The 22,681-nt window shown below is 40.3% G+C and overlaps 1 protein-coding gene across 1 annotated transcript; it reads right to left on the bottom strand.

Annotated features, from left to right (window-relative positions):
• Positions 1-9,838: 9,838 nt before the first annotated feature.
• On the bottom strand, positions 9,839-12,349 carry LOC124161480. Its single transcript, XM_046537802.1, has one exon. It carries the CDS (start codon positions 12,347-12,349, stop codon positions 9,839-9,841), a length of 2,511 nt encoding a protein of 836 aa, XP_046393758.1.
• Positions 12,350-22,681: the final 10,332 nt, after the last annotated feature.

Raw genomic sequence — 22,681 nt, forward strand, 5'->3', positions numbered from 1 at the left:
CCATACGTACCACATTCGATCTATACCTTCGGAAAATATTTTACATTATTCTTGTGTTTTCTAAAATACGCTTTTGAAGGTACTGAAAAACACATGAAAAGATTAGCTCGAAATTTATCTGTGGCCTGAATTCCGTGCGGAGTTTCGTGGAATTTGAATGTGTATATGATCTTTTTTACGTGATTTACTGCTGCCTTGTGTACTTACTCGTGTGGATATTTGATTCTGTAGAAATGAGATGGACGAATGGATGACGTATCGATTAGGAAGTGGTCCAATTTTTATTCTTTCAAAAGCGTGTCTCCATTTCCTCACTATTTCCCAAGAATTCCGAATCATTCTCCATTTCTCCCTCACGAGAATAGTACATATATCCATCGTCTGAAGACGTTCTTACTCCTCCCATCCTCCTCTTTCTTCATTTCTCGACCTGCTTGCCTCTGCCCTTCTAATCATCTCCTGCTAAGGGTGCCTTCGTAATTAGGGTTCGCACTCCCCCTCGATATAATCCTCCTTCTCTATGATGGTATGCACAGCAATAATGACACTCGAATAGATTCACTGTCACGACCTCCAGCATCGTGCTTTAAACGTGACTTTCCGTGACTTTGTGTTAATGAGACATTAAGTAGTTCTCAAAAGATCATTCTTCAGTTCAACGTCATGTTAATTTTTCGTGAATAGCTATGATAAGTACCCTTAAGCATTTTATTTTAAATAAATGAGAAATTAAGGCTTCAAAATTTTTCCACGACCAGTAAGGGTTTTATTTTTATAGTAATCGTAGGATACTGACGGAAACAGGAATATTTATTTGCAAGAAGTAAGAGAAAACTGAAGTATATACGACCCTAAGATCAGAATATTTTGGTGAACTTAAACTTTAGCTTTAAATTTCATTAATAACTTTTTTGAAATTGTCATCAATTGATTCATTCTAATCCTTAGCTTTGCCATTGAGGAATAGGTCTTGATTGTTATTGCAGTTCGATCTCACTAGTAAATATGGATTAGAGAACAAATCAGTGTTGTCACACGAGTAGGTATAACCGCTTGTATCGCAGCTGACCTTTTTATTTATCTTCTTACGTGGGCCTTACCCAAGGTGATTTAGTGGTCGACCATTCATTCGAGACCCAATGGACGAATATTGTAGGCTTAAGTTTTGTGAATAGCTGGACTCTGCGGGCATCAAAGCTTTGAAATAAAGGTCGAAGGCATGAATAAAAATACGGACTAGTACTGAATGATGACATCTTCTTACCTCCGTTGAAGTATGAGAATTCTTGCTGTTATCATGGATGTGGTTTGCCTCGAAATAATTTGCAGCGACTGTTTTTGGTTCTCTCGCGACAAGCCTATGCGACTTTATTTATTTGGTGTTCGTTGCAAAAACTACTCTCATTGCATTAAGACGTGGCATTTTTATAACCGATCAAAGTTGCTCATCGCCTAATCCGCGTCCTTGCCTGTGTGTCACTGCTTTTCCGGCGTGGCAGTTAACTTGGCCTCCGCGCGAACCTCCTGAAGAATTTCAAACAAGACACAAAAAGGTAAACAGGACTAAAAAAAACAAATATATTTCCTTGAGGGATGCACGATTCACCTGCATCTCATGTTGATTAACGCAGTCTCTTTTGCGTTGTCACTCTTGGATGTGGTCTCGAGGATTGTGAACATTGATTCACTCGTAAACTTCCGATGCACTACTGTTTTCAATGATGTCATTATTTAAAAAAAATAGTATTTAAAATAAAACCAGCATACATTTTCCTTGTGTCAACTGTATCTACTTTTTTATATTAAGAATGCCTCTTTTAAAAAATGGAAAAAAGTATAATTACTTTCGGCACAAACCCTCCCAGAACTTCACTGCAATTACCGCGCATATAATAGACCTACTCGGCTACGAAGCCACGTCTATGCATTACAGAAACGTCGAGTCCAAGTTTAAGTCTAAATAGAGGAAAAAACTCGCCACGGTGTATGAAAAAAAACACTCCGACGGCCCAACGTGTGCGTGGACGCGAGTTTCCTCAGGGAATTCCGTCCGCTAATCATGAATCTGATTGTGCCTTTGCTCCAGGAATTTGACGCCAGCTTCGTCGTAGCTCATTCGCGTTCGGTAGTAAAGGATCCAGGTTGCGTCATGTGCCTACCGTCAATTTTTCACCGAGCTGGCCTCATCAGATAAGTGGGACTTGCTGGTTCCGACATGCTATCAAAAACGATAGTAATCGGCTGGCGTTATGCTAAGGTCAGCGCCAACCGATTCCTCCTGATGCCTTTGCTACCACTCTCAATTAGATAGGACAGGGGGGACTCATAGAATGCCGTTCCATGCTTCCGACGGTTTATCACCCAAACCTTGGCTCCCAGAGTCAATAGGGGCAGTTGTTTTGCTGGCGTGGTCGGTCGTGGTTCTTCCTCTGTCAACTGGCACTCCGCGTCAAACCATCACAATGGATGAGAGCTGTTTCAAACCAATATACAGAACGAGAACTCTTTCAATGAGCGTCTTACGTACCTTTCTCATGACCTTGAGGTTTCCCTGGCTTTTCCTTGTATTTTATTATATTCTTTTATTTCCTTCTCCTAAAAGGAGTAAAACTTTTTGTCCCATTGCATGACCATTCTCGTACTGAACGGTGGATGTTGTATCCTTGGACGTTAGGCAGCATTAAGTTCCGATATGTACTCCTTGTAGCTCGCATTATATTTCATATGGGGAGCAACTTCTAATCTCTTGATAATGGAAATTGAATTTTATTTCGATATTTGAGCAGAGTGAGGTACGTTTACCACTATCAGTACCCTAATGTTAATCTCTCTGCTTTATGTCCTGCATATAGAGTATATTTCTAGATATTCTAATTTTAAATCATTCATCGTTGACGACAGGCGTCAAAGGGTCTTTTGAAAGCGAGGGTCACTGGTTCCCCCGCTGTAAAGGCCGTAGATACGCTGTTTTCGGGGCGGGGAATTTAACCCTTTAACAGCGGAGTTTTTTTTCGGAGTTTTATTTTGTTTTTCCGTTTAGAACTGCTTAATTACTGCCCAAGCATTCACATAAACACAATATTTAAAAAAATTCTGTTGAGTCGTTCTTGCTAGAGGGGGTGTGCCCATATGGGCACGCTAGCCGCTCCGGCCACCGGTCTGCATTCTGTCGAAAAATCGCTCGAACCATCATAGTTCCTATTTTTATTGCGTAATACGCCATACATTGTTGCATTTACCTATAATACCTCTTATATTTGGAAATTTGAAGTGATTTCAAATCATTATACTGCATTTTTTCGGTTTAAACATTTTTTTTTTGGCTGTCCAAAGAACTTAACAGTATAAAACTCAGACTTGAAAACAGTTATTGAATGAAAAAAACACGTTATCAATGAGTTTATTATCAAAATTAGTCCTATATTGCTGGTAGAGTCTTTGAGTGCTATAAATTGGATTTTCAATTGCCGAGTATGATAGAATTTCATTGAAGACGAAGACCCGTGCACTTAGCATATTCTGAGCGCGCGCAAGAAGAATATTCTTCATAAGAACAGCGGCGTTTATGAAACGGGACAAATTGGTTATCACTGCCATCATACCTTCCCAGGAAAGAAAAACTGATTTCCAACCGTTTTGAACCTCATTTGAATCTGATCTGAATCGTTAAAATCTGATTTGACTCTGTCTTGACACTGATTTCCACTGGTTTCCAGCGGACAGGAAATGGAAGGAAGTGATTTGAATCTCATTTCCATTGTAACTGGTTTCCAGCCGTCTTCCACATGGACTGTATTGACACTGACTTGAATGTCATTTGAAACTCTTTTCCTTATTTATTGGCTTGAAAGTGTTTTCCACAAGTGCTTTCCAACAGAGTTGAATTGTGGAATGAATTTGAAATTCTCCTGATATGAGTGTCTTGTAGAAACCCATCTCACACAGGCTTTACTACTGCGTTGATTGGAAAATTACTTTTTCTGAGGTGTCAATGAGTATATTTAATTCAAAATCATGGTCAGAAATAAAATAATGACATAAAGGAGGAAACATGTACTTTGCCGTCTTGCAAAAATGCACGGGTGATGAAAAAATTTAATGTACATCATCCGCACTTTGTATTGCTCATCATTTCACCTGTTGGAACTCACTACCACCAATATGCAAAACGGTACATAACTTGGGAATGAAAGCACGTAAAAACCTCACTTCGCATTTAAAAAAATATAGCCGGTATAGTGCTGCCACCTAACTACGAAAGATAGCAAGACAAAGTAGCAACGCTGACACCCGATTTCGTTTTGAATGTTTACGTGCTTGTGGTTGTCTGTTTTATGCTAAAGTTATAGGGTGTGGAGAAAAAAATAATCATATCAGTATTATTTAACCAGTGCTAAATTCCCGCAGCGTTGATTTTAGCCATTCGTGCATCTCTTCAGGTTTTAAGCGACAGTGAAATTCTTGATGTGATTTGGATCTTTTGTGTTTTCATTGAATAATTTATCTTTTGTTTACAGTTTTTGAGCGATTGCTAATATTTTTGTATGCAACATGTATAATATGTACGCGCGTTACGTCGCCGACGAGAACCTACCAGGATTTTCAGAGTATTGTGTATCTTGCAGGTGTGTTTGTGCTAAGTGAAACGACCGTGTTCATGTATAAACAGTATGGCAAGTTTCTGTAGTGAAACACACAGATGTGGTTGGCTTAATACTGAATCAGAATTATTTTCATAAGGCATGTAAAGAAGTCTTTCTTTCATAAAGGCATCTGAAATATTTTCTAGTGTTGTGGTTTTTCTGTTAATCACGGAAAAATTTGTGTTCTTCGATAATTCAAGATTGTGAAATCTGATGTAAGTTGTTGTTCTGGTGCAATGATTGTTCTTTTACTCTTGGCAAACCTTGTGCCTTTCGATGAGTGTTCAAGATTGTTAGAACTGATAAACAGTGTGGAAAAGCACTACTAGTTTGTCAAACTCTCCTTCAAATGAGATTTCATCTGTAAATTCTGTGTTTCCCTAAATTATTTCTCATGCATGACATTGAGATTTTAAGTGTATTCAGCCTCAGAAATTTACCAAATTAGATGACAATGTATTTTCAATTGAATATGTACTTGCAATGGGGTTTGTGCATACTTAATAAATACGTTAGTAGAGCCTGTGTTATTTCATTGTGGTAGGAGACTTACATGAAGTTCATTTTGTTAGGCTGTATTTTGTAAACTTTTTTCTGCCGAGTCTACATCCAGGTTGATGATAGAGATGTAGTATGTGAAGTTAGAAACGTTGGTTGAGTGCAGCTCTGCGAAACTTGGAATTGGCGGAAATAACTCATGCATCAGCAGGTCATAGGAGGTGAGAATCGAGATTCAGATCGGTATGACGGTGGAAAACAGATTCGAAATAGCTAAATTGGGGGAAACCGGATTCAAATCTGTTTAACGGTGGAAACCAGAGTCAAACCACATTCATGGAAATGAGTAGGAAAACAGCCGCCATATTGGACCTTCACAACTGATTTCCAACTGTCTTCCTACTGATTTCCAGCTGTTTCAATTTTCAAAACAGATTCAAAGGAGAAGGAAATCAGTGTGTCAAACCTGTTGGATATCAGTGTCAAATCTAATGGAAATCAGTTTTTCTTTGCTGGGTTATGTCATCAGACTTTCTATGATTGGTTGCACTTGATAGGGAATGTTAAATACAACCGACAGGTCTGGGAAAGGTACATCTTCGTTACAAAAATGCTCTTGCAATTACTTGTGCAATCTCTCGCCTAAAGGCTTACTGCGGTATATTTGAACCATAACTTTCCGTACAGATCCAGGCATTTACAATGACAGCATCAAGGAGATAGATTCATGCGGACCATCACCATTTTTTCCTCTGATAACATTCCTGTACCTGTTGATATTTTGATGCGTGAGATCAGTTCCGCCCATCTAAATATTGTAGCTAGAGGTATTGCTGGCTGCCTAACTTGTACCATTTTTGAGGTAACACTTGGGAATCTCGTGACCTTTGTGAGTGGGTGTACACATTGGCAAGGTGACTTGACAGTCACTACCGAATAGTCATTATATCTAACAACAACAATATTCCCTTTTTTCTCCCTTGGGAAAGCATGGGAGCAGCGGGGCGGCTCAATGGTTGCTTGTTAACTTTCGCCTTGATTGTCTCCTTGCGACTTACAACCAGGGATTGGACTTAGTTGGAAAAGTTGATAACGTGTTCAATGTGGTCGATGTGATCAAGGTTCAATCTCCTTTTTATTGTTTCAAAGTTTTATATACAAAGCGCTTCCCCATGAGCTTTATCATTGTATTTATCAAACATCCTTTGCCCTTCCACCATGCCCTAGATTGTTGGGTATGTATACCACTGGTAGAAAATAGCCCTATCATTCTTCATACTAGGTAGATGAGCAAATTATAACGCAAGCACCATGAATAAAAGTGTTGAATAGTATAAAATGCATTTTTGTACTAAAAATTAATGGAAATATTACACAAAAATATACAGCAAAAAATACTGAAGTTGTTAAAATCGAGTTACATAAGAAAAAAAAAAGAAAGATTGACAAAAAATTAGCGTTTTACATCGACATTATTTGATAACAGACCCAATAACGACGTTTGTAGCGAAGGACACCCCCCAAAAAAGACACCCCTGGCTACCGGCTAGCGTGCCCATATGGGCTCACTCAAAAATAAATTCAAATTCCTTGTCTCATACGAAAGATAACACGATTCTGGAAAAAGAAACCGAAGTTGACAACATTCATTTTGAGGATAAGATTAAATACTTAGCCGAGTATAAAAAATAAAAAGGAAAAAAATCGCATTTACTGAAGACACTTCGCCATATTTTCTCTTTTGCCTCCTCCAACAGAGTGAGTAAGAATATCTATCATGCCACAGGCAACTGCAGGTACAAATGCTGGCCGTAAGCACACGAACCGAATAAAGTGATCATTTTTGTAATCATTTTTGGCGAAAACAGCATGCTCTATAATATTTGGGTCGGAATTTATACGAAATTCTTTAGACCACTGCAGCTGTGCCCATATGGGCACGCTAGCCGTTCAAGGGTTAATTTTAAAATATTACGAAAATAGAAGCAAACTTGAAATGTAAAATTAAATCACCTAATTTACCGTTTGGACCATTAAGTATGGGTTAATTTTTTAAGTGCTGAGGGACTGGTCCTTAATGTCAGTAATAATTCACCCGAATAAAATGAGCATAGAAGCCTTACTCTAGTCAGAGACGGAGGAATAAAAAGTGAGCAAGCGTAATCTGCCAGGACTGGTCTTCTCATTTATCCTTCTTATATAATAGTAGTCATCGCATTTTACACGACTGTTTTCTGCGCCATAAAACAACGTATTAAATTTCCGCATTCATAAATTTTAAAATAATACTGTACACTTCAAATAAATATTTTCTTTGCGTAAAAGAAAACAATTGACTCCATTAGTAATTATTACTTGCTTCGCAATCACCGGAGACCACTGAATACTATAATATTCTTTTTAATGTTGTCAATATTGCGCGGGTGCAAGAAGCAAACTTAACAGATTCGGTTACTTATCTCAAGGTAGCGTCGCAGTTCGTTTTCATTCATTGGTTTTTTTCTGGGCCTCTCGTGTTTTGTGTATTTTGAAAACACTGATTCTTAAAGTCTTGTCTCGACCATTCATTCAATCAGGCCACGTGTGCATTTATAGCTCAACTCATTACATTTTTCAAAAACGCATTGTAATGTTAAATACCTGTTTTTTAAATATAGCCGTAGCCTTCTAGCTCAGATTTTCAAATGTCTCAATCGGGTGCTATTTAACCCTCTTCTCGATTGTTTTCACCCGACGAAGAAATTAATTTCGATTTATAAATTACTAGCACGTGTCACTTATGTGCCTATTTGGAGAGAAATTGGACCCCGTTCGAGTGAGAATGGTACCCTTTTTTCCGTGATTACGTGTTGATAAGATTTCAATTCTATTCAAAGTAACATTACTGCAAGCCGTGGTAATCTCTAACTGCATCAAATAAAAAAGTCAAGGTAATATTTTTCTAGCTAAGTGTTTCAGAATATGTTATCAATCGTGGATTGAAATTTATTTTCCTGAACATTCCAATACGATGAGTTAAACTTTCTCCCGTAGTAATGACCTTCTAGGTGAATTTTTTATCAATGAACTGATTTTAATGAGATGTCGTAGTCGTAGGCGAAACTAAGCGGTGTGGCATCGCTGGTAAGTTTTGATTCGATTGCAATTAATACATTTTATTTCATGAAAGTCACTCTGAGCTAAAGCGATTACGTGGGTTTCTCTCACAGTTTTTTTTTTCTTTTCCGTTGCATTTTCGCCACTTTTTCTTCCACAAAATTAAAAATATGAAAAATATTTGCGTCATTCCAATGCTAATTTCTCTTCATGCCTCATCAAAAATATCCTTGCGTTTGTTGTTACTACTCCCTAGTTGATGATTTCAGAACTAACGATGAATTTAAGAAATTAAAATGCTAGTAGCATTCAAAGGTCAATACTTAGTTCTTGACGTCACATGTCGTACTACATACTGTTTGGTAAGTAACTTTGTTTAACAGCAAATAACAAAATGTTTGTTGTGATGTTGGTGTTATTTGAGTGTTTATTGAATCATAAAAAATCAACTTGCCGTCGGTAACCTCATTAATGTAGCAATATAAACCAAATATTAAAGAAACTTCTCAATACCATGTTGTAATCCTTCTTGAGTGGTAGGCACTGAGGTAGTTAGGTATGTGGCATGTGTCAAAATATTTTTAGCGAATTTCATCCCCTAGTATGTATATGTTATGCTCATTTCCTTGCCAACCACTTTGTAGTGCCTACGCCATGTGACATCAAGAATTTTCAGTGTTTGAATGCTACGATGAAATTCAGCCTTTATTCTAATATCATCAACATAGGAACTAACTAGAATAATCATGTAAATTTAGGTGACATCTGTTTGGCATAGGTGTTTTATAGAAATTACTGACTTGGTATAATGGTACGCTTGACATAAATTTCGAAGTTCGTGATGTTTACCTCCTTCGGTAGAACAAACTGCATTTACATTTCAATGGATTTTTTTAAAGCACTGCTTGTTCTTCGTAAACTTTTTTTTGACAATTGAGGCTATCCATTATGCTCCGCGAACATAATATGCTGGTCCATATAACTTTAAACCTGAGCTCGTTAGCGGACAAAATATAGCACCTGCACTCATTAATTATTAGAATACAAAGTATAAAAATGATTCAGTGTAGTTAGCCATCTAATTTTGTATACTATGTTAATTTCTCAAGCTATGTTGACTGATGCCGTTCTACTTTGCTATTTTTTTACTTTTAATGAAGACTTAATTTTAACTTATGCTCGACCCTTGACACTTCAAACTTGCTGTGGGAAGACACATTACTCTTAAAATTTTCACAGAAATGCTATTTATCGACATAGAGCCGCGTTCTCCACCCTTAAGAGATGTAAACATTACCTATTCATTCAAATATTAGTACATTTGGATTTATTCATCATTCTCAATGCTCATTGTAGGGTTCTTTTAATTATAAAACACCAACTCCGGGTTCAACAATTTATTGTCACTCCGTTACATCGAGGCTTGACGTCGAGTTGTATACTGCCCCCGTCATGCCGGGCCACGGCCTTTTATGCCAACGGCAGGTGATGACGCACCGGCTCCGCCGCCTCCGTTAGTCAGCCGCCTCAGTTGACTCTCTCGGCCGGCACCTGGATCCCAACACCCTCCCTTCTCTGCAAGAAAGAAAAGTGTTAGCCTCTTATCTCTCACACATGCATATTCGTTTTCTCACCACCCGCCCGCTTCTTGTCATTATTTCACCCCGATGGAATTCCCCCGCTCCGGACCCGCTGCTCTGCGCCACCGATTTGGCCGCTACGAGGAATGCTCGATTTCTCCGAACAACGCCGCCGTCAACTTCCACATCGTATGACCTCGGCTCGTTGCGTCTATTGGCGATTTTCCCGTAGTGTTTCCTATCAGTCACCCATACTTGGTCTCGTGGTTTCAGCTCGGGCAGCGGTTGAGCTCGATGTCTTCTATTGTACTTCTCGGCAGCCTTCGCTTTCTTTATTCCCATCTTTTCCCTGTGCTCCCTCAGGTTCGGCCACGATGGCTGCAATGAGTATGAAGAAATGGGAAGGTTTGTGCGTAATTTTCTTCCCATTAACAGCTCTGCTGGGCTATATCCGGTTTCCAGGGGTGTTGACCTGTAGACAAGTAATCCTAAATTTGGGTCTTTCTCCTTCAGTAAAATGTTTTTAACTATTTTTACTGCTGACTCTGCTTGGCCATTGCTTCTCGCTAATAATGGACTGCTCGTTATTAGCCGGAATCCGTATTCTTTGGCGAATTCCAACATTTCTCCTCTAAACTGTGGCCCATTATCGGATCTAACAACTTCTGGGATCCCAAACCTAGCGAAAATCGCTTTGATTTTTCCGATGACTGCTGCTGCGGTAGTGCTTGTTAACCTTGCCACCTCCGGATATCTGGAAAAATAATCTACAACAACTAAAAAGCTCTGATTGCGGACGGTTACGATATCCATTCCTACCATCATCCAGGGTCTTTCCGGAACTGCAGTTGGCATCAGGGGTTCAACGGGCTGTGGACACCTCTCCAGACATTCTTCGCATTTTTCAACTGCATTTTGTATGTCTGCCGATATTCCTGGCCACCAAATTGCATCTCGTGCTCTTTCCCTACATTTCCCTATTCCTAGATGACCTTTATGTAACCTATCGAGCATCTCCTTCCTTAACTCCTTCGGAATAACAACTCTGTGTCCATGCATAAGCAATCCTTCTCCCTCATTGAGATATCCTCTTTCTTCATGATATCTCCGCAGCGGCAGCTCAAGGTCTTCTTTGTGCGCAGGCCAGCCATTACGAACGTATTGCTTTATCTCTTTTAAGACGTCGTCTCTTTCTTGCTTTTCTCTGACTTCTTCCAGCCTGGTGTCTGACATTGGTAGAGTCTTTATTACTTCTTTCACCATCGCTTCATCCTTTTTTCCTAGTCCATTAAATAACGCAGGGAATGTTTTCTCCGGTGCCCCGTTACGTAAGGAAGTCACCCCGACCCATTTTAATATTCCTAACTTCTGAATAGCTGGCCTCCCTAGCAATACCTCTCTGCCCCCGGGAGTTACGTAAATTGTTTCATCACACAATTTTTCCTTCCACTGCAGCTTAGCCTCGAAACTTCCCTTCGCACAAAAGTTCGTCCCTCCTATGCCTGCCAGTCGTTTAGACGTAGGGGTTAATTTAATTCCTTGCAATTTATCTTCAACCACGAGGGACCCTATCACTGTTACGTCTGCCCCCGTGTCTATTTTGAATTCAATATCTACACCATTCAGCGTGACTGTGACCCACCATGGCTCTACATTAGTATCTACAATTCCCAAGTAATAAATATCTTCTTCGTCGTCTTCTTCCCGGACTACGACGGTCCCCACGGATTTCCGCAATCTACACATTTTTCTCCAATGACCCTTCTTACTGCACGCGTGGCACGTTGACTGTCTCGCGAGGCAAGTTGCGAACGCGTGTTGAGGACTACGCCCGCATCTGCCGCATCTCTGGTGCTGGCTCTGTCCGCTGCATCCCCCTGGTGATGCTCGCTTGCCGCTAATTGGTTTAGTCCTCTTCTTTACTTCACTAACCTCATAGTCTGATGCCACTCCGCGATGCGTTGACCCTTGGGTGCCTCTCAGCAGCCCCTGTTGGCGCTGCACCTCTTCCGCCTGACGTGCCTTCCGTAGAGCCACTTCCAGTGTTAGGCCCGGATCCATCTGCAACGCTTGCGACAGCTTCGCGTCGTAGACTCCGACCACAATTCGATCTCGGAGAAGATCGTCCTGGAGTGACCCATATTCGCAATATTGTATGAGGCGATACAGGTCTGAGATGAATTCATCCACTGCTTCTCCCTCCTCCTGGCAGCGTTGGTTAAATTTCGCCCTCATGTATACGATGTTTACCCGTCCCATGTAGTGATTCTTGAATTCTTCGTATACCTTCTTGTATTTCTTCTTATCCGCTGCTGACAGCTGTAGGCTAAGCAGTACGTCTTCCGCCTTTTCGCCCATCACGTACACCAGCATGTTGAGTTGCTCCTCGTCGCTCTGCTTCTTCAGCCCAGACGCAACCCAGTATCTCTCCCAACGTTGCGCCCATCGCGGCCAATCCTTCGCCACGAAAGAAAATTGGGAGGGCGCCGTCACGCCTGCTGTTAGCACGAACGTGCTGTTGCCTTCCGCCATGTGGATCTCGCCGCTGCGTTCTTGGCACCGCTGCCACCATGTAGGGTTCTTTTAATTATAAAACACCAACTCCGGGTTCAACAATTTATTGTCACTCCGTTACATCGAGGCTTGACGTCGAGTTGTATACTGCCCCCGTCATGCCGGGCCACGGCCTTTTATGCCAACGGCAGGTGATGACGCACCGGCTCCGCCGCCTCCGTTAGTCAGCCGCCTCAGTTGACTCTCTCGGCCGGCACCTGGATCCCAACACTCATGAATTAATAAAAAAGGGTAATTAATGCTTCGATAATGAACTCTGTTAGGAAATAATAATTTGGATTACCAAGAAAGTGAAGATTTGGTGTAATAAAGTAATTCATACGATTCAGTAGATTTTTTTCTTCCTTTAATAGTGCGCAGATCCACGGATGAATTGGCTGATGCTTTCTCTCTGAATTGCGGGGAGTACACTGCCGCTAGTTATGGTGGCTCATTCCTCAGGTACTCCGGAAAGACAATGTTAAATATTTTGAACTAATTAGAGCTATTCTGTAGATTTAGCTGTATATATCCTTTCCTATATATCCTTTTGATCAGCTTTATTGATTTCCCACGCTCTTTTGACTCATGCCTTCGTTCTAAAATGCGAGATGTGTGCCTTCACCTAATAGTAATGATTTTAGTTTAGTATTAGGAGGGTACTATTTTAAAGGCAATGTGGGAGAACATAGATTATTAATTTTTTCTGAAACGTAATTCAGGGCAACGTTACGGCTTGATGTGGAAGGCTACACGGGATTTCCACCGGGTCAGGTTCTCCAACTCCATCTCGGCCGACGTTTCGATGGGCGAGTTGTCCATCGTCTTCAGGGCATGTCGAGTCTTGAAAATCGTCCTCCTTATCTACATGCCCTGAAGACGATGGACAACTCGCCCATCGAAACGTCGGCCGAGATGGAGTTGGAGAACCTGACCCGGTGGATATCCCGTGTAGCCTTCCACAATTCAATACGCCGGGAAAGCCTACGATCATTCTTTACGGCTTGTTCTTTGCTATAATGAAAAATTTAGCCATTTGAATTCTTGCATTGCTCTCTGTACACATAATATAACATATATATAATTACTCTGTGGGTGAACTATTCAATCGGGAACATAAAGTAGATTATTCATTGCATTTAGCTAATTGATGTCATTCAGTGAATTAAGCTACCGTAAACCGGGAACATTTTGCCACTTATTTTTCTTTTTCAACCACATTCTTGTAAGTTCATGTATGGAAATAATTTAAAACCATTTTAAGCCATTACTCTTGGTCTCTACTTTCAAAATTTGTGAAAAAATGACAACTTAAGTAAAAGTTTATACGTTAGAAAAATTGAAAATATAGTTGGCAAAGATTCTCTGGATCTGGGGCAACTTTGCCAACGGAGTTACATCCAGCGGAAACCTCAATAAAACAATGGAAACAATAATTTTTATTTAGAAAACTCTTAAATACAGAATGTTACACCAAGATACTCAAAACATTGAACGTGGAATTCTATGGTCATTCCCCTAAGTTTTCTTCTTTTTACGAGTCCTTCCAACAAGATTTTGTGTGGAGGTGCTTTGAAGTGACCAGGTGTGATTTGTCCATGGTTTCTCCAGAGGACGATTGTCTTCATCAGGCCATCATGTCTCAAGATGTGGCCAATAAGGTTGTTCCGCCTTCTTGTTATACTCCATGGGACTAATTTACGTTAATACGGGAGTGAAGTGATCGCTGTGTAGTCAACGCCGCGCTGAGGACATTTTTCTAAACCAATTGAAATATTTTAGAGTGGCAACAGACATCAACGGAAAGGACTTGGGCTTTCTCAGTGTAGACTCATTGGACGGAGATATGGCAATTAACAGAGCTCGTACGGTGATTGTTTTATTTATTGTTAATATGGGAGGAATATCCCTTAAACACGGATGGAAAATTCCAAAATCCTCTTGGCTAAGCATACTTGAGCTTACAGGTCCGATTAAAGCGACTTCCCTCGAGCTGGACTGTGTAACGTTTAATGGCCCATTCATGACATGGATTTTTTTATCGTCGATATTTTGTTCACTGTCTGTCTTGACCCCAAGAGATGGCCCTATTTGGCGACCGCAAAACACAAGCGGACACGTGCCCTCGTCCGGGCGCCCGCGCCGCCGCGACTCTGTTTGACCGATGACCTTTGAGCCTCGAGGAGTAGGAAGGTACTCCCGCCGCAGGTTAATGACTAAATCCCTCGTCGTAAGCCGTCGACGAGGCCTCCCGGATATATGTGCGGCCGTATATTTGTTTCTACGAGCACACGAGAGCAGCGGTGGCTGGCAGCTTAGCAGCCTCTTCACCATTCGTTTCGAGTAGAGCCACTCCACTCCGCGCACGGCTTTTAAACATTTTATGCTCGTGCATTCGCTCCGTCGCTGAGGAGTCCGCTGCGGGAAATTGCGACTAGTTTGCTGGGGACAAGCGGCGGGAGAAACAATTTCGTGTGCGGTGGACGATTTGAAAGATTGGCACGAAGAGGGTCATTTCAATCACTACGCAATAACGTGGAAGCCCTCAAACAAACTTTATTTTAATCTCGATTTTAATTGCTTACCCACTCTGTGGTTCAACCGTAAGGATGTTTTGGATTGGTGAGGGTGGAGCTGACCCTGAACTGAAGGTGTGTGAAATTTACACATTCAGGGTGGGGTGACTGGTTCCTTTGCGGGGGTAACTTTGAACATTTATTTTGGGCGAACGAGGGATTCACCTGCCATTTGAACCTAGGACCTATCGATCAGCTGCTAAGAGACACTACTGCTAATTAGCAAATATAATAGAACACCATAACCCCACAATATCGATTTTTATAGAACCTTAGAAAATGAATTTTCCAGTATTTTCCTTTTTCCGGACCATCGCGACATCTACTTCTTGAGCAAATTCAGCAACAGCCCCACGCATTTCGAAGATTAGTTGATTATGTCACAAAATCATTCCTATAGGGTCACCGCTTCTCAGCCTTGTGCGTAGGTATCGTTTGGTTCATTGCTCTCTTTTGAGCACTTCCTTCCATCAAGAGGCTGTTCTCCTCTGAATTAGTAAATCAACCACAGCTCTAAATGCGTTCCCAATTACATGAAAACTGGGCGGAAAATTTTGCGTTTTCATCTTTTGAACTTCATTGAGAATGTCTAACAGGGAACATTTATTTTCGTGTCGCAATTTTTCCTTATTCGTTGCATAACGTACATGCATATTGCGTGTATCGGGGAGGAGAAAGTCGAGCAACGTGAAAATTTCTACTGGTGACAATGGAAGGAATTAATAATGTCAGGAATGCATCGTGCTTGGTCTCATTCTCTTTAAATACATGCATATTACTAATATTTCGATCCAATAAAGGCACTAAACCAGTTGCCGAAAGTTAAGTTTGACGCCTATGGGGCCAATAGGTGTCTCATGTAGCAGTTGGCCTCCAGAAATGGGGATAGAGAGACTCTTCTAAAGATACCACTTCAAATAGTGCTCTGGTAACTTGAAACTTTTGCTCGACTTCAGCGAACTGCGTAGCTCCGAGTTTTTTCCCTTCCACTTCCACATTCTGCTTCAATTTATGATTTTTCATGAGGTAAGCCATTTCCTTTAATTAACGTTATTTAACAGTGTCGCGAGTGAATCGACTGGTCACATTCTTTTTTCGAATTACATGAATGACACTAATATTTCAATCCAATAAAGGCTCAATATCATTTGCTGAAAGTTATTTTTGATACTTATGGGTCCAATAAGACTCATGTAGCAGTTGGCCACCTGAAACAGGGTTTCGAAGCCTGTAGACTGAAAAAGGTCGGCGGGCGAGAAAAGGGGGAGGGGTGAAACGCTTCACCACTATTCTGGTGTAACATGATATTTTCCTTCGTAGCTAATTATTTTCGGTCTTCGTAATATGAAACCCGCGCGAGCAACGATCTGGTGCGTCTGTGATCTAGTGGGTGGTTTTGAAGAGGGGATGTGGGGATGAGAGAAGGGGGTAGCTGGATGGGAGGGGGTAGCGAATTTTGGGAAATGTGCAACGCAGCTACTGTCTCATGGCACTGACAATGAGCTTCTTCTTGTTTTAGTGCAATTTCTTGGGGAAAATTAACGATGTTTAATCGCATTAAGGCGTAGTGTGAATCGCTTTGGGATGCGATCGGTCAAAGGCAACGATTCGTGAAACTCAGCGCACGATAAAAGCCTTATTTCACGTCCCTGACTGAAATGACCCCTCCCTGCATTTCACATTAAATTTACTATTCATTCATTGTGCAACTATTCTCACTCGATCATAGTAATAGTATTACCTACACATAAAATTAAGACTACCATCCAAAGCTAAGAAGGACAAGAGAATGCAGGAATCTAATTCCTTTGCAGGAATGTATAGGAATCTAATTTACGTGCCTTTGTCCTTATGGAATTGGAGAGCTTTAAACAAAGAATTAGCAAATTAAGAGCAGTTACAACATGAATGTCGGCAGTAATGCTCAACAAAGAGTTTTAACAGTACAGTAGTTTAGCCCGAATAGCCTTTTTTGAACATATTCGCCGGGAAAGCATCAGATTTTACTTCAGTTTTAACAGTAATTTACGGTTTGACCAAGTTTTTTTTTAATGTTTGGTTTAAAGTTGTGGTTATAATGTCAATGATAGTTATAATGTCAATGTCATGATAGTTAATTAAATAAATTGGAAACCATATTATAGGCCCTTTTTAAATAGTGTAACTTTTACCTCGTGTAATATTTTATGAGCTCCCAGTCCTATCATTTTAAGTATTCCTATTGTTTTTCCCCTTCTTTTAGTTTGTCAACATGGTTGGTTGCATTTTGTCGTATGTAGTCTTTTATGTATTTATTCTGTCAGTATGAGGGCACATTATATTCCCACGTGGATCACCTCCTTTCGTACTGCAAAGCAACACCACAAGACATTTCATAAAACAGGTTTTCTGATTCCCTATTTGGGCGGCACCCAGGTTTATGGGTGCCGCCCATTGATTTCAAACATCATATTCATTTAATTTTTAATTCTAGTCAATTTATTTACTTTTGCTTTTCTTAACTGACATAAAACAACTATTGTTGGGGAAGGGAACGCATGAAACTAATTTTTTTCCTATGACGTTGCCTTTGTACTTAAGGAATTGAAGAGCTCAAATCAAAACACAGATTTTCTATTGGAATAAATTAGCATAATTTTCAAATTTTGTGGAGAATGTGGGTGGCGAGGCGATGATTCTAAAAAGTCATGGGAAAGAATGAATTAAAATTATTTTTTTAATCATGTGAGGCATGAGAGAAAGAGGGCATTGTTACAGCGTTCTGCTGCACATAGTTATCTTGAAAGCAGCAACAGAAGTAAAGGGAAGGCGTAGAATGATCACTCGCGAAGACCGAGGATGTAATGAATAATTATGTGAGATGTAAAATAAGGAAGGATACGCGATATAAGGAGGAAGCATCAGCCTTCATACACGGACTGCAGCGATGCAGCGAAGCAATCTTTAAATTGATGCATTCTCCTGTCTTTTCAGTATGCTGTGGTCTCGTGTACAATTGTAGCCATCCCTCCTTCGCGTCGAAAGAATCCACATTCATTCATTCCACTTTCCATGTTGCTCGCTTCTGCTTGTATGTTATCTTTATTGTGTTCGGCGGAAGGGATAAGTTATTTTAATATAATCAGCCACAAAAGGAGGAGCCTCGGTCTGGCTTCCCTTACTCTCCCGCTGCTTTATTCAATCTATTCATTTCGTATTGCACTACCCGAGGTAACGGATCCGAAGCTACGCTGGGAAAGTGGAACAAGCTCCTCCTTAAGGAGCTAGGTAGGCAGGTTGTGGAGCTGGGCGGGTGAAAAGGCTCGTGTGTTATAGATATAGAACAGCAGTGCATTAATGTTGGAGGGAGAGGGAACTAGTGGGGGGGGGGGGAATTAAAAGAGGCTGGAAGAAGCGCTCATATAAGTATTGGTGGTAAAAAAACCAAGCTGGGAGAGATTTTTACATCTTCCACCAGGAAAATGCAAAAAAGGAGAAAAATATTAAAGACTGAGAGAGGGAAAAATGAAGGAATAATGGCGTGGGCTCAGTCGACTTGCTTCGCAGTGAGGGGTGTGAGTGAGGTGTTGTGGTTAGGAGCAGCCATAAGCAAGTGGGAGCTATGAGGGAAACATGTTATTTTTTCCTTGTTCCTTTCAAGTTTTCATGGAATTGGTAGTGACCATCCGGAGCTGGTTAAATGGTGAAGTTGGAACTTTGAAGGTAAGGTTCTGCGCTAAGAGTGAACAGATAGCGGCTTTCATCGACATTCCGTGGCGTCTTAATATCTGCGTACTGCAAAACACCAATTTCTTCGACAATCGCCATCTATAAGCCTTGAAAAAACGGTTTTTTTATCCTCCTCTTCTCCGATTAATTTCCATCTGACAAAATACTGTTGGAACTGTCCCTTTTTTACTTCCGTGGTTCGAGCCGTCTATTCCCTCGAAAGTGATTTTGTGAAAAAATATTCCCTCCAAGTTTATTATTATTTTTTAATTTCCTTTGATTTCCAAAGTTCTTGCGTGAATGTCAAACACTCAAAAACATATAAGAACTATGACTAAAATGCCTTAACCACTTGGAAATCGAATCTTAAGACCGATGCCCAGTTTATTATGTGACATTTAACACTCTAATTATATCATATTTCCGTCATAGAGACATTACGGTCGAATATGTTAGCTAATTGGGGGTTTATGTATTCCTTTATAATTACTTTCTACCCGTAGCATAATTCAGTGTGGCTTCATAAAGCGGAGATTTTCTTTCTGTAAATTTATTAATTTACTTCCATTCTTTCCCGGGTTGCGGTAAATTCCTGAGTAATCAGTCTGCGTTGATGCCAGAAAGCATGTATTTTCGTACGTTGCAGTAATGCCTCGTAGTAATGCGGGATAACTTCTCATCCGACAGACGGAGCGTTGCGCTTGAAATATTTTCCACAAAACATTAAAGCAGAGATCAGGCAGTGTCTGAAAATTGAACCCGAGCCCACGGGATGAGAAGCCAACTCTCTAGCCACCACACCTACACGATTCTTCTCAGGACTACAATTATTCACGTTATTCAGGATATGGTTTCCCTAAAAACATATACGTGAGGAAGGATTGCCATCAGGCTCTGTGCAATGAACATGGTATTTAAAAGTAATTTAAGAATCGATAATATATATTTTTTATCTACCTGCGAGTACTTGAGTTACTAACATGTTCTCTTTCTTTTTCCAGGTGAGTGTGATTCACAAGAAATTCCCTGCGTGTCTGAGTTTGCGTCTTTTAGTGAGCACTTTGTGGTAACTGTAAGTAAAAGTTAGTAAAGCGCTAAATTTATGGATACAGTCACGTATTTGCATTCATTTTTCTCCAGTGATACCAACTTCATTGCTGAATAATTCTTGAACTACATTCGGTTTATCGATTTATTTCTGTCGTGTTTGCAGCGCGGTCAGGATACCCACTGTTGCTCGAGCTGCTCGTGTCCGCGTTGCATTATTTGGCAACAATTGGCATCTCGACGCGGCTGTAAAGTGACAGAAATGTATTGACATCATGCGCCAGTGAATCTGCAGGTTTTCGTTTGTCTGAGAATTATACAGTAATTGCATCGAAATATGTCACTCAACCACCTGCTCTAACGTTTTCATGTGTGGAGAAAAATGCGCATGAAAAGAACACTGTGAATTGGCAATGTAATCAGACACAGGAATTGGAAAATGCAATGAATGGGAAAAAATAAAGGAGAACTTCTCCGAGGAAGGCCAAGAGATAAGAACTTTGGCTATTAAAAAATGAGGCCGACACCCGTAAGGGAGATGAGGTGGTTGCAATTTAACGATAATTTAAATTTGGCAATGAAGGGCTCAGAACATCCCAAATACATGTATTTAGCATTGATAGAGTAAGTAAAATACATTGTGGAATAGATGTTTGAGATTGCATTATTTCATTGGGCTGTAGTGGACCGTGAAAGTTGTGGAATTCGTGATATAAATTTCTGAACTCGCTCGGACGATTTGATTTTCGTTCACTTTCGCGTTAATTTGAATTATTCTTCTGCTTAGTTCTGTCTTCTCTTAAACCTTTGCTAAGTATTGTTTAAATTACACATTTAAATATGAATGAAATTAACTGTGTTGAGAGCTATTGTAAAGATATATATTAAATGGCATTGCATCAATTTCAGTAGGGTAAATATGCAAGAAAATACATCCCGATTAGATAACTTTGGTACAATGTTTTCCATGAGTTGCACATTATACTGTAGTATACGAACCGTGCTTCTCAACAGGCAAAACTCTTTTGTAAACTTCAATTGGCTGAACGAACAAATGCATTTTTAGTGAGCTACGTTTCAGTAATTAGGATTCAGTTGCAACTGTTAAATTATCATGATTTACTGATATCGTTACTTTTGAAATATTCATAACCAAAGCATGACTAATGACCATCATACCAAGAAGTCCTCTAGCCTAAAAAAAGATAAGAATGCCTATTTGTCATTTTAGGTAGACCCGCAACACCTTTTGAATATTTTCCAGCATTTTCGTCTCTGGTGTTGGAGAATTCCTAAGAGTAATGTTGATTTTTTTATCGCTGGTGTACAGATTTTTATAGAATTATAACACAGCTTTGTATTGTATTATAATATAATATAATAATGATATAAATTAATATAATAAAAAATCATCGTTACTATAAGAAAGTCTCTAGCAGCGGAGATTGAATAATTGTTAGATATTTTATTAGCGAAAAAACAGGTTGTCCTTAATGGCTAACTAAAGTTACTCCATTTATGTAATTAATTCTATTCTGTGCTTTTATTTTTTGGAGTAATAAACAATTATTACTGACTATTATTATTATTACTTTTAAACTCGGACGTGGGTCTAAGCTGAGTACTTCTGTGCACTTATACCTAGTACTCATCTTAAGTGTTTCGGCCTCTCGTCGGTCTCTTTGGCGTTGGGAGAAGTACTAGGCTGACAGCGAAGTTTTCGAGTACGAATCCGGCCTGGGCAGATCGAACACTGTTTTTGTTTATGATCGTCATCGGTTGTTATTTGCTACAATTCCACGCTGTATAGGCCTTAAATGCGCTGTTTTCGGGGCGATGAAGATAAATAATATAAATAAGAACATCGATAAATAAATTTACTTAAAAGATCGCTGAACAGTACGGATTGTGAAAGTAATAACCAATAAGTGTACCCTTCTCGCAGTTATATCAACAAACCTTTCCCGCTTGCATTTCTTTTATCCTCCCTTTGTCGGAGAAAGCAGAATTTTCTGAGGTGTTGCTATGGTTGGGGGAGAGGTTTCGTCTGATGAGAAAGGAAAAGTAGGCATTTGGGGGATGGGAGGTGGGGTTTGGCAGTACGGGAAGTTCCGTCATTTCCGGGAACACGGGTTGAGACAGATGCTTTGGATTGGAACGATTGGGACTCTGTCATTGGGTGAGGACTCAAGGGGTGTGTGTGTGAAAGAGAAAGGATTCGGTGAGAAAGAGGCGAGGCGCGGCAGGTAGAATGGGAGAAGCGAAGAGAGCTCGCCCGACTTGGAAGAGACTCGGCCTGATTGATTCGTCCGCTGGCTCGTATTGATTTATAATATATCAAGCCATTGTGCACTGATTGGGCCCTAACACTCGCATTGGAATATGTAACACTGCATTGTTAAAAAAACAATCACATCACTCTGAAGCCGCATATAAATTTTGGTAAGGGATGGTCCCCGGCACTCAGTAAGACAGGTTTTTTTTTCTGGAGGAATGTGCGATGCTTCCGATGGTGATAGGGGAGAGATTCTCGAACATTTTTGTTTATAAATATTGGGTCACAATTCCTTAGTTACTGAGCCATGGCAACGCAAACATTTCTTTGGATACACTTTTCAGTAACCATGGAAACTGTTTTTCTTGGGTATTCAGCCTTTTCAACATTATTTTATACACTGGATTTTTTAGGGCATTTCATAATTCAGTTTGGGCGAAAAATTGCGATTGTAATTGTCTGAAACAATCTTTGAGCATAATTGATCGAAATTTTGGAGAGTGTATCAACAAGACTATCTACCGATTCGATCGATAGATTTTTCTTCCTCGTAGGAAAATCTACTAAAGTCTGTTCACTTTATCTTTGCGGGTGAGCTGGTGTGGCTTAACCGAGTTGGGGTGAGAGGAGGGAAAGTTTATCTACACGTGACTTTCCCTCTGCCAATCAGCAGACAGTAGGCGTGGTCTAGCACTTCGGAACGTC

Source organism: Ischnura elegans, chromosome 6, assembly GCF_921293095.1.
Source record: "Ischnura elegans chromosome 6, ioIscEleg1.1, whole genome shotgun sequence".
Taxonomy (NCBI): domain Eukaryota; kingdom Metazoa; phylum Arthropoda; class Insecta; order Odonata; family Coenagrionidae; genus Ischnura; species Ischnura elegans.